Genomic DNA, 11,533 nt, shown 5'->3' with positions numbered 1-11,533 from the left:
CAGTCACATGTAAAGGAACCCAAGGATTTAAGAGAGGAGAATAGTATAGGGTTGAATTGGTTCATCAAGGAGTCAAGATAGAAAGATGACGGCAGCAAGTGCAGAGGAGATGACCTGGGAGAGAATTGAGGGGTCAAGGGATTGGAAGCCACGGTGCAGATGAAGAGTAGGGTTATGTAAGGAAAGGCAGAGAAAGAGGTGAAAAGTCAATAGATTATGGTTGGATAACGGGATTCCAGAATTCTTAAACATGTGGGTGATAGCAAGATCATCTTTGTGTGTGACTGAGGTGGACAGGAGGAGTAGCTCATGGGATGTGACTAGGCTGAGGAACTTAGTGGTTAGGATATTTGAGGGAAGATCAACCCATTTGCTGAAGTCTCCTAGTACAGGGGCAGGAGTTGGCTAAGAGAGAAACATTGTAAGCCCGGTATCAAACTCATTGAGGGGCAGAGGGTGGGGAGATCTAGAAGTAAGAGCTACAAGGATTTTGATTAGGAAATAGATATGTAGATCAAGAACCTCAAAGGAAAAAAAAAATACTGAATGAGGGAGGAAGGGAGAGAGTACAGGAAGCAAAGATTATTCTAACTCCCCTGCCTCAACCAGTGAGCTAAGGAGAAGTGCTCCCCCAAAAGACAAAGTCTCTAAATACATGTCACCAACTTTTTACCTTCCAATAACCCTTCAAGGGTGAGTAATCATGAACTCCCAACTTTATAGATTAGGAAACAGAGGCACAGACATTCACAGTGCCAAGTCAGCACGAATGCAAGCACTAGAACTCAGGTCCTATAACTCTAAGGAAAGAGCAAGGCCCACTCCACTACATGACTTTGCCTCTCATTCAGCATCTTCTATAGAATCCAAGGCCTCTATACTCACAGGTTCCAGGACAGGGCTGATTAAGAAGGCTGGTCCCCACAAGAACTGATGGAATATGTCCCAAGTTTTACTGTCTTCTACAAACCTGAGCAGAGAAACAAGGTATCACAATCTGGGTTCTCCCCAAAGTCATGGACAAAGACTTTCTCCAGGTCACATAAACATAAAGATTTTGAGCTCTAAGGTTCTAAAGAGCCTTACCGATCAGGTCAGCCCAGTGGCCTAGACTCGGCATCCTCTGGCTGCTGCATCCAAGCAATGCAGACTTTTGGTTCCTTGGCTGCCTTCCTTCTTTCTCTTGGTCTGGTTCTACCAAGCACACTCACTACCTTGTATATTGTGGGTTAATGTGAAGATATATGTACTTTTCACATTTATCATATATGGATTTAGACCCTTACATTTTATCATCCTTAACATAGGCATTTTGTAACTCCTCCACACCTGCTCATCAACTTACATGTGAATATCATTTCACATATCATTGTGAATTCACATATCAACGTGAATATCATTCACATATGTATCTGTGTGTCTATTTATGTAGATTATAGAAGGAAGGCAACAACATTATAGCTGAATAATCCTTAGAGGAAAAAGAGTCAGGGATACGATTTAACCTCATTACATAGAATATTTTCAAACTGCCATTTAGCTTGTGAAAATATTGTTTGCTATTTGGAGTTTCTCTAAACCTGTGAAGTGGTTCTTCTGCTTTTGCAAATAGTTTAAAATGCAGTTGTATCCCCCACATTTGAACACTTCTTAATATTAATGCAACTTGAAAGTATTAATCTGTAAATGTATAAGGAGGCAAAAGTCAATTGACTTGTCTAAATTCAAAAGGATAAATCAAGGTCACAAATCCTTGACCTTGAAAATATTATGCAAACTAATTATGTGACCCAAGAGAACTACAAAAGCAAAAGATTCATCCTAGTGATAATTCACTAAAAAGAATCTTAGGGTCACATTTATAAGACAAAAATATCTTTGGTCAATTTATTGGAGTCTCTATAATCAAAGCAGTTCTTTAAAGTTAACATCCTTTAAATTTTTCCTAATTAGCCAGTCATAAGCTAATAAGTGTTATAGCTAAGATAGTAAGTCAAATCTCTTAACTCCAAGGTCAATGTCCTTTCCAATAAATCATGTTGCCTATCTCAATAATAGATATGCTCCATTCTAGAATGATTTCAAACAAAAGTCCCAGCAACCTAGAGTAGGCACTTACTCATGGAGAAGCGGCCGGATAACAGTGCTGCCATCAACATGAGCCTTGTGCATGAGGGTGTAGAGATATGGCAAGAGGGTATATCTTATCTGAAGGACACTCCTTGAGAGATCCTCGAAGGTAGAATTCCAAGACACTGGATCCTGTCTCTAAATCAGAAAAAAGGAATACTCACAGATCCCCAAACCTTCGACCCTGCTCCAATGGAACTAGTCAGTTTGTGTTCCTGCCCTTTTTCTTTCATGACTCCTGGGCTGGTAGCACTGGCCTTAATTCAGGAAGAATTCCTGATGCTTCTTTTATCCCCTATGCCTGAGGGACCTTGAACAAAGTTAACTCTTACCCCGATCCAGAAATATGGCCTGGGAAAGACTGACATTCATTCCTGACCACACATTTGCATGCTCAGCAGCAATCGTACATTACACAATGGAATGGGTTTGAGTTATATGCAAAGAACATATATATGTGAAAGGATGGAGGGATCCTGGCATTATAACCTCCTAGCATGGCTACAAGATCTCTTCTTGCTATCCCCACTCTTTCTAGAATTTGATAGACATGAGATATTCTATACTACTCTAGCAAATGCAGAATTTATGTTATATATTTTTCTGTCATGAAGGACATTATCTCATGAGAGAGAAATGAGGCCTGAGGTCTGGCACAAGGGCAGGCCTGAGGCACAAGATGGTATCTCACCCTGGGCCCAAGTGTATTGTGGTTCCTAGAGAAAGGGTAAAAGGCTCCCAGCTGCATCCAGCGAGCACACATCTCAAACTCAGCATCTTGAAAGAACCCACAGATATCAGCTCCTGTCTGAGAACAAGAAAAAAAATGGGGAATGGGAATATTCTGAGTTTCTGAAGCAGTCTGAAATCTGATAAAGTGGATTTAAGTGCTGACCCAAGTGAGACTTACATAGGATATTCCAAAGAGACTGAACTCCATCATGCCTGCAATGAGAATCACAGCTGTATCAAATGAGGCACTTGGAGATAACTGACCAAGCTCTAACTTTCCTCACTCATTGACTTGAATAGCTGATCAAAGAAATGTCCAAAGATATAAGTGGAATGACACAACAGACAAAGATCTGACACTTTTCTGTTATCTTTAACGTCCAGATAAAGGATGACACTTACTGACCACAAAAGCTTCATTCCATTCCATTCATTAGAATTAGGTCCATACATACCAATAATGGATTTATAGAGCTGGTCCCATGCTGCCGTGTTGTCTCCCAGCCAATGTCCTGCCCAGCGTCCCGAGGAGGGAAAGGTTGAGCGAGTGATCACGATTCCTCTCTCTCCTGTGGCCTCCTGCACAGCCCTGATCAGGGAAGAAAAATGAGACATGAGAGTCAATCTGGAGGTGGCCAGAGGGCTTCGCCCATCAGAAAGTTTCTGCAGCTGAGACTATAAGCTGAGGATCTTCTCCCTAGCTGACAAAAACGGACAAGTAAGAAAATCAGAGCCACAGTACAATCTTCACCCAATGTCCCAGGTAAAAAACTTAGAACCATGATGTACTGTGTATTATATATGAATTCCAGATAATATAAAAACATTACATTTAGACTGAAATTAGTATATCAGGGGATGGGTTTTCATTTTCTTCAGTTCTTTAATGGATTTACCTCCTTGATGATATATATTATTGACTAATTCTGGTTAATTCTCATTATGTGAACACACAAAAAGACTGTGTTAAGTTTGAGGGCAAGAAAGAGAAGAGCAAAGTCTTTTTGCTGGTCATTTATTGCAACTTGGGGACCATCCATCTTTTGTCAGAAACCCCAATTCTGTCCACCCACTACCTGACAAAGGCCTCAGAGAGAGGGAGGCAGGGACTCACTCATATGTGGGCTTTGTCTGGGACCAGCCATAGAGATTGTGCACGTCATAGTGCCTCACTGGGCTTCCATCAGGCAGGAACTGCTGACTTTCCATGCACAGGGTCTTACTGCTCAGGCCTCTGTCTCTTGATTCCAGATCTGGGGAAAAAGATGTAATGACGTGAGATTCCCCACAACAATGGCAAGGACTTCACATCCGGTAGCAGTGAAGGAGCTGGCTGGAGCTGAAGGGAAGAGAGAGGATGGAGTATGAGTTTGAGAGAGAAAAGTAGGTCAGAGCTAGAATATGTAAAGCTTTGAATACTAGACCACAGAATTTAAGCTCTAGTAGGAAATGGAAAACTAATGATGATTTCTGAGCATGGACCACAGACTATGGAATTTAGAGCTAGAAAGAACCTCAGAGACTGGGTAAGTCCAACCCCTTCATGTTACAGATGAAGAAACAAAGGCCCAGAGAGTTAAATGATAGCCACAAGATTAGAAAAGCTAATAAGCAGCAGAGCTGAGATTTGAACCCAAGTCTTCTGACTCCAAATATAGTGTTCTTTCCACTATTTCATAGGATAAAATGCTCATATCTGTGTAACAAAAAGATTAAGCTGCTGATGTGTAAGATCAATTAGAGGGGAAGGTTTAGAGATAAAGAGATCAATCTGTAAGTTTTTATAATAAACATGGTGAGAAAAAAGTTAGTGACTAAATTGGAGCAGTGGTAGTTGGAATTATCAGAAGTACAATATTTTGGTTTGCCAGAAACAACCAAGGATAAGAAGGAAGGAGACTGATGTTCCATCCTTACCTATACCACTAAGTGGGTGTGTGATCATTTTACTTCCATGTTTTCCAGTTTCCTTACCAAGAGAGTTGAGCTAGATAATAATAGCTTTCATTTCCATAGTGTTCTAAGTTCAACATGGAGGCAACCTGGTGTCACGGATAGAAGGCCAGTCTCAGAGCCAGGAAGATCTCAGTCCCAATCTTGCCTCTGACACATAACTAGCTGCATGACCCTGAGTAAATCATTTAATTTATCAGTTCTTCCAGTCAACACTCTAAAACTAAAAGCTACAAATGTCAAATGACAAAAGACAATCTGCATCCAGGTAGGAAGTTTCTGTACTGGAAGTTCTCTACATTGTACAGACCAAAGTGCCTTCTTACCCCTTTCCCCATAATGATAATATAAATATCCATTTGAATCTCACACCAATCCTATGGTGCAAAAAGTACAAATACAGGGGTTTTACAAGTTTCAGTTCAGTTTTAATTTTGGAACACCCTATATCTTATTAGCCCTTAATTTATGAGGAAACTTTAGAGTCATGGTCCTATGGATAAGTGGTAGAACCAGGGATACAAATCCAGGTCTCCTGGCTGCAATTTCAGTACTCTAGATCCTATATCAGATAGATTCTAAGACCCCTTCTTGCTCTAAGATTTTGGATTCACTATTTAGGAACAGAATTGATACAATTTAGATATGTGGGGTGCAAAGAAGCCAAAAGTTTGAAGAATGAGCGAATGGGGAAAATAGGAAAACCATTGACAGAGACAGAAAAGTCAGGGACAATATGTAGAGGAACAAAAATAAGGAATCTACTTATAGATATAGAGCTTGAGGTACCAGAGGAACATCTATGTTAAATGTCTGCTAGGCAAAGGCAATTCAGGAATTCAAATCTAAAGCTCAGGGGGAAAAAGGCAGCACTAAAGATATACATTCGAGAGATCTTCAATTAGATATATATGTTGGAAGCAATGGGACTGAGTGAGATTGTCAAAGGAAATAGTAGAAATGGTAGAAGAACTCAGAATCAGTAAGCCTTGATTTGAGACACTGTTCTGTTAAGCAAATAACTTTTGGGCCAAGGCTGTAAAACAAGGGCTTGGGGAGTAGAGTAACCCTAAACTCCCTACTAGCTCTAAGTTTACTAGTATATTCTGGTATAGAGAGAAAGAGAAAGGAAAAGAGAGAACATCCAGATAGAGCCTTTGACAAATCCCTATGTTAAGAAGGTGGAAAGAAGAACATGTCAAGAAAAGCAAAAAGACAAGAAGTTAAAGATAAGAGAGGAGATCCAAAAGAATTGGGGATAAAGGAAGCCAAAGACAGAGAGTATCAAAAAAGAAGGGGTATCAACAGTGCCAATGCTACAAAGAAATTAAGAAGAATAAGTAAAAGTCAATGCATTAGACCCCAAGGAGAAATTTGGAAGAACAGTTTTGGAATAGTAGTGAGGTTGGAAGCTAGACACAGGAAGTCACTTGATGTCTTGGCAATCTCCTCTCCCAGCCTTCCTTCTGGAGACTGTAAGCCTAGATAAATTATAAAGGAATTGACTTTCAATGATTTGACTAATGAGAAAACATCAGACAAATTCCCTATATACTCTGAATAATACTACTAATCATTCTGTCCTTCAGAAGCATGTAAACAATGCTCTGTCCTGGACTTTTTTTTTAAATAACATTCATTATTTTGAAACCTCATTTGCTGTCAACACTAGGTATATAATTACCAAAAGAATATAGTAATCAAGGCAATATGAGATGAAAGATAAGCATTCTCATTCTAGGGTTATCAATGGTTATTCACAGGCAACTGGTCTCCCTGCCTTCAGTTTTCCTTCCTCCATACCCTCCCAAATAAAAACAAAAATTAAAAAAAAAACAATTGAGCTGGATTGAATTGAAAGTAATTAAAATGACACCCTCATCATCAGAGAAGATCCACAAAAAATATTTCTAGGGGAATTTTCAGCCTGAAATTCTCCAAATGTATTTCTTCTCCTATCTGAGAAGGACATCAATCATGGCACTGCAGCCAACAGAACTGAATTGGACTAAAGTTCATTGAGGATTGATAGCAAACTTGAACCACTGAGAATCCCTTTCAGGCTTTCACTCTACTTTCAAAGTTAAATAAAGCTTTTGTCTCAATAAAAATCAAGATCTACCTAATAGTTAGTCATTTGTTCCCAAACTCGTCTTTGCAGACTTGACCTCTCATTGTTGAAATCACCCTAGAAGAACCTAGATAGCTTAGCATGCTAGTGTACTTATTCTCAGAGCAATGGCCGTGCCCACGCTTGGCTGCAAGCAAGTTGTGGTCCTAGGTCTCTTCAACAAGAGCCTAAGTAATATTCTTCCAAACAGAAAGTAAAATGTACTTACAGGGTATATATGGAGGATGGTTAAGCATGGTACTCATACAGCCTGGAGGAACTGCTCCATTCACAAAGCTTGCTGGTTCATTCATGTCCTAAAAAATTAAAACAATACTATGTTTTATGTACATACATATTTATGTACACATATACTGATAGTAACATAATCATATTTTATATTATATACATATATATAAATATGCATCATCATAATAATTAGCATTTACATAGTACTTAAAGTTTTACATAGTTTTAAATGTGGTATTTCATATAACAACTCTGTGAAGTAGGTGCTATTATTTTCCCTGGTTTACAAATCAGAAAATTGAGGCTGACAAGTCAAGTGGTTTGCGCACGGTTACACAGAGAGTAATTGTCTAAGGCCAGATGTGAATTTAGGTTATCCTGACTCCAAGTCTAGTTTCTCTGTCCACTATGCTACCTTTCTGCCTACTTAAATGTTCGTATGTGTTAACCACCCTGTCACCTCAAGAAATAGTGATACACTCAGAATGTGGAGGCACTAATGATGCAAGAAGGTTGATTAAAATGCTAATAGAAATCACTTGGAAGGATCAAGTTATAGTTTCTGTCAGGACATGCTGGAGAATCAAATACATTCACAGGAATAATTGAGTAAAAGCAAGACTAAAGCTCTTGAACTTGCAGGTGCATTAGACAGATTTCAAGTCATAGAATTTAATGTGAGTTTTTGCTGGGATATAGTTTGAACTATTATCTGGAATGATGGTGCATGAATATAATACTGGTATGGCTGATGGATTCACTGAACTCAGGAAATCTAAGTTATCGTAGGGCTAAAGCTGTTTGGATTGTCTTCACCCTTTCCCCCAGGAATAGAAGCCGTCAAGCTGACTAAGGAGGAATGGACCAGCCCAGGTCAGAAACAGAGCAGGTTAGTTTCCATGGCAATCAGTGGTGAGATCAGGTCCATGAAAGACTGCTATGTTTTCAGCCTAGGCAAGATAGGGACATCCCACAAAAACAACAAAACAAACCAAAACAAAAGTATTTGTGCTTGATCAAATAAAAGAAGTATTAAAAAAAAAGTGCTAAAAAAAATCTTTCTTGGTCCTTTAGTGCCTGAACACCAATTACACACATACATGGCAATGCACAATCATATGTAATCTTACAGTGTCTACATACATGTATGTACACTTACTCAGACATACACACTTACAATCCACATTCCATCATATTTCAGGCTCTTCTGTGGCTCATTGGGATTGCTGTAGAGTTCTAGCAATTCCCGCTTCCACCACGTGACTGTTGAATTACGGAAAAAGTCTGGGAAGGCAACGTGAGCTCTGTATATCTGTAAAGATGAAAAACAACCCCAGGGCAGATGTAGTCAGGTCAATGACAAGAATTTATTTTGCAGTTAAGTACAGATAATTTCTGAGAGCATTCAATGTGTTTTAGAATATTAAAAAGCAACTGAATACTTATAGCAGAATCACAAAATTTGAGAGTTGGAAAGGAATCTCTCCTACAACATATGTGAAAAGTTTTTATCCACTCTCTGCTTAAAGACCTCCAAGGAGGAATAGCGTACCACCTCTAGAAGCAGTTCATCCCATTAGAGCTGAACAGCTCTAATTGTTAGAAATACTTTCGTGTGACAAAAGCCTAAATTTGCCTTTTTTGAAATTTGTACCCTTTGCTCTTGGATATGGCCTCTCGGGACACCTCTGATCCTTCTCCTACAAGAAGAAATGATTATGTTTTGAGCTAACACCACCCAATATTCCAATAGTCTGCCATTCAAGCACTAGTCAGGCCCTACAATTCCAAGATTAGAAGAAATTGGGTATATTCATAATGGTATGACTTTAGACTCTCAAAGAGATGTCCCATTCTTAGAATGTCCTTCAGAGGAAGGATTGTTTTAAGGCTCAGTGATGTGCAAATGTTATGGTTTACAAATACTTTCCATAGAGTTGCAGATTATTTAGTACTCTGAATCACAAAGATACAAACACATATATATATATCATGGATAAATGTCTGTAAATCATAAAACCTGATTTAATTCAACAAACATGTATTAAGCTCCTTGCATGTATAAAGCACTGCACAAAGAAAAAATGAAATAACTGCCTACGCAAGACTTAACGTTATTTTGAGAGAGATACAATATCACAGAGGTCATGCCATATTTTCCTTCTCCCAGTGGTTAATAGTACCAGTCAGAAGGCTCTAATGGAGTCATAGTATTCTTACCTAGACTCCTGTCTATCTGGAATTGCAGACATAACTTCCTAAAAGAGTTTTGTTATCAGATATTGTCTCACTGGTCAGTCAACAGTTGTTGTTAGGAAAATGGCTGAGCAGATATGGGACCAGAGAATGAGAATTAACTAGGACATGTTGAGATAGAGAATGGGGATTAACAATGATGAGGGTGGGAAAGAGAGCCTACAAAATGTAGTTTCTGAAGAGCGAATGAAGGGCTAACTAATACCGCCTCTTTGGGGGAAGAAAAGCATGTGTTTTTGTACAAGGAAGCAAATTCAAGATAATTTGAGGAGGCTCTGAAAAGGCTCAGTAAAAGAAATGGTACCTGAGCTGATCCTTGAGTGAAGGTACAGATTTTAAGAGTTTGCTGGAAAAGGAAGGACATTCTAACGAGATGATAGGTTGAAGGGAGGTGGAATGTCAGAATTACATTGCAGCTGATATGTTAGTTTGGACAAAACACAGAGTATATATAGGGAAATAATATGACATCAATCTGTAAAGAAAGACTGTAGACCGTTTATGGAGATATTAAAATACTAGACTGAAGAGATAACATTTTATGCTAAAAGTAATAGTGAGCCATCGCCAATTTTAAAGAAAAGGGTGATATCATAGAACTTGTGACTTTTTGGCAACTGTGTGAAGGATAGATTGGAGAAGAGTAAGAATGGAAGGTCAAGAGATGATGAGGGCTTGAATGAGGATAAAATCTGTATGAACAGACAGAATGAGCCATATAAGAGAACTGTTGAGGAAGTGGGATTGACAAGACTTGGCAACTGATTGCATCTAAGGAAAAGATAAATCAGAAAAAGGGAAACATAGAAGATAACCACAAGGCTGGGGATTGATGCTACCTATCTATAATATTCCAGATCCTGTTTAATACATTTAACCTACAAGGACTGGGAAAAGTTCTTTGTTTCTTATGCATATGATCAATTTGTATAATGTGTCTCCAATGCCCATAGAAATGCGAGGAGAACCAGTGGAGTTGGTCTGACAGAGCACGGTTAGTTAAGGTATAGTCCTTCAGAGATTTTGTTTTTCAAGAAGACTAGATGAAGCATAAGCTATTCTTTTTTTAAATTAATTTTTAGTTTTCAACATTCACTTTTGAGTTTTAAATTTTTTCCCCTCCCTCCTCTCCCTCCCCACAAGCTGGTGTGCAATCTGATATAGACTCTACATATACATTCTTATTAAACATATTTTAACATTAGTCATGTTGTAAAGAAGAATTAGAACCAATAGGAGGAACCACAAGAAAGAAGAAACAAAACAAAACAGAAGGAAAAACAGCAAATAGTATGCTTCAATCTGCATTCAGACTCCATAGTTCTTTCTCTGGATGTGGATATCATTTTCCATCACGAGACTTTTGGAGATGTCTTAAATCCTTACATTGCTGAGAACAGCTAAGTCTATCAAGGTCAGTCATCGCACAATGTGGCTGTTACTGTGTACGATGTTCTCCTGGTTCTGCAGCATAAGCTCTTCTAATTGAGTAGAGTCTGCCAATGACAACTCAGAGCTATAATCTCTCTCCTTATAAAAGTTATACATTAATCTTAGTTCTACCTTCTGAACCCTTCAGTAAAAGCTAAAACCAATAGAGAACCCAGGCTCATGCTCAGATTCAGAAAAATAATGCCTAGAATGTCTTTTAATCTAAATTTGGAGTTAAAATTGATCAATGGGCAGAATAATGCTCTGTTCATTTATTCATTTAATATATGTTTGCGATGTCCAATTGAAACATCAGGGCCAGCACTGTAGTGAAAAACAGAATTTCAACCTTTTCCACAGCTTTAGTCCTTGAATAATTGTAATAATAGAGTTCCCCTTCCTATAACCATAAACATTATATCCCAAACTAACAAAAAAAAAAGTTTTACCTCCACTTGAATGTCCCAATCAATAGATGAATTGACAATGACATTGGGCAAATCTGGCCAGACCTTTAGAGGAAGAAAGAGGAAAGGGAAAAAAAGTGTTAAAAATAACACCTTAGCATGGTATTTCCCAAGAAAGAGTAAATCTTGGGTCTGTGAGTACATAACTAGCACATTTAATGAGGGTCTAGGGAGAAAACAAAAGGAGACCCTGGAATCAATCTTG

The 11,533-nt window shown here is 38.6% G+C and overlaps 1 protein-coding gene across 1 annotated transcript in view; it reads right to left on the bottom strand.

Moving 5' to 3' along the window:
- MGAM (maltase-glucoamylase) overlaps positions 1–11,533 on the bottom strand; it is a gene marked incomplete at its 3' end in the record, with an annotated part of 100,541 nt that overhangs the window by 23,810 nt on the left and 65,198 nt on the right. Inside the window, exons 33-41 of the mRNA XM_027842314.1 lie at positions 11,311–11,373; positions 8,352–8,486; positions 7,155–7,242; positions 3,977–4,115; positions 3,318–3,451; positions 3,041–3,075; positions 2,822–2,938; positions 2,120–2,268; positions 886–970 (exon numbers count right to left, since the gene is read on the bottom strand). Coding sequence (XP_027698115.1) covers positions 886–970; positions 2,120–2,268; positions 2,822–2,938; positions 3,041–3,075; positions 3,318–3,451; positions 3,977–4,115; positions 7,155–7,242; positions 8,352–8,486; positions 11,311–11,373 — 945 coding nt within the window. The remainder of the gene's footprint in view (positions 1–885; positions 971–2,119; positions 2,269–2,821; positions 2,939–3,040; positions 3,076–3,317; positions 3,452–3,976; positions 4,116–7,154; positions 7,243–8,351; positions 8,487–11,310; positions 11,374–11,533) is intronic.

Source organism: Vombatus ursinus, unplaced genomic scaffold (genome assembly GCF_900497805.2).
Source record: "Vombatus ursinus unplaced genomic scaffold, bare-nosed wombat genome assembly UNPS02014870.1, whole genome shotgun sequence".
In the NCBI taxonomy this organism is placed as follows: Eukaryota; Metazoa; Chordata; class Mammalia; order Diprotodontia; family Vombatidae; genus Vombatus; species Vombatus ursinus.
This window is presented reverse-complemented; position numbering and strand designations above follow the sequence as displayed.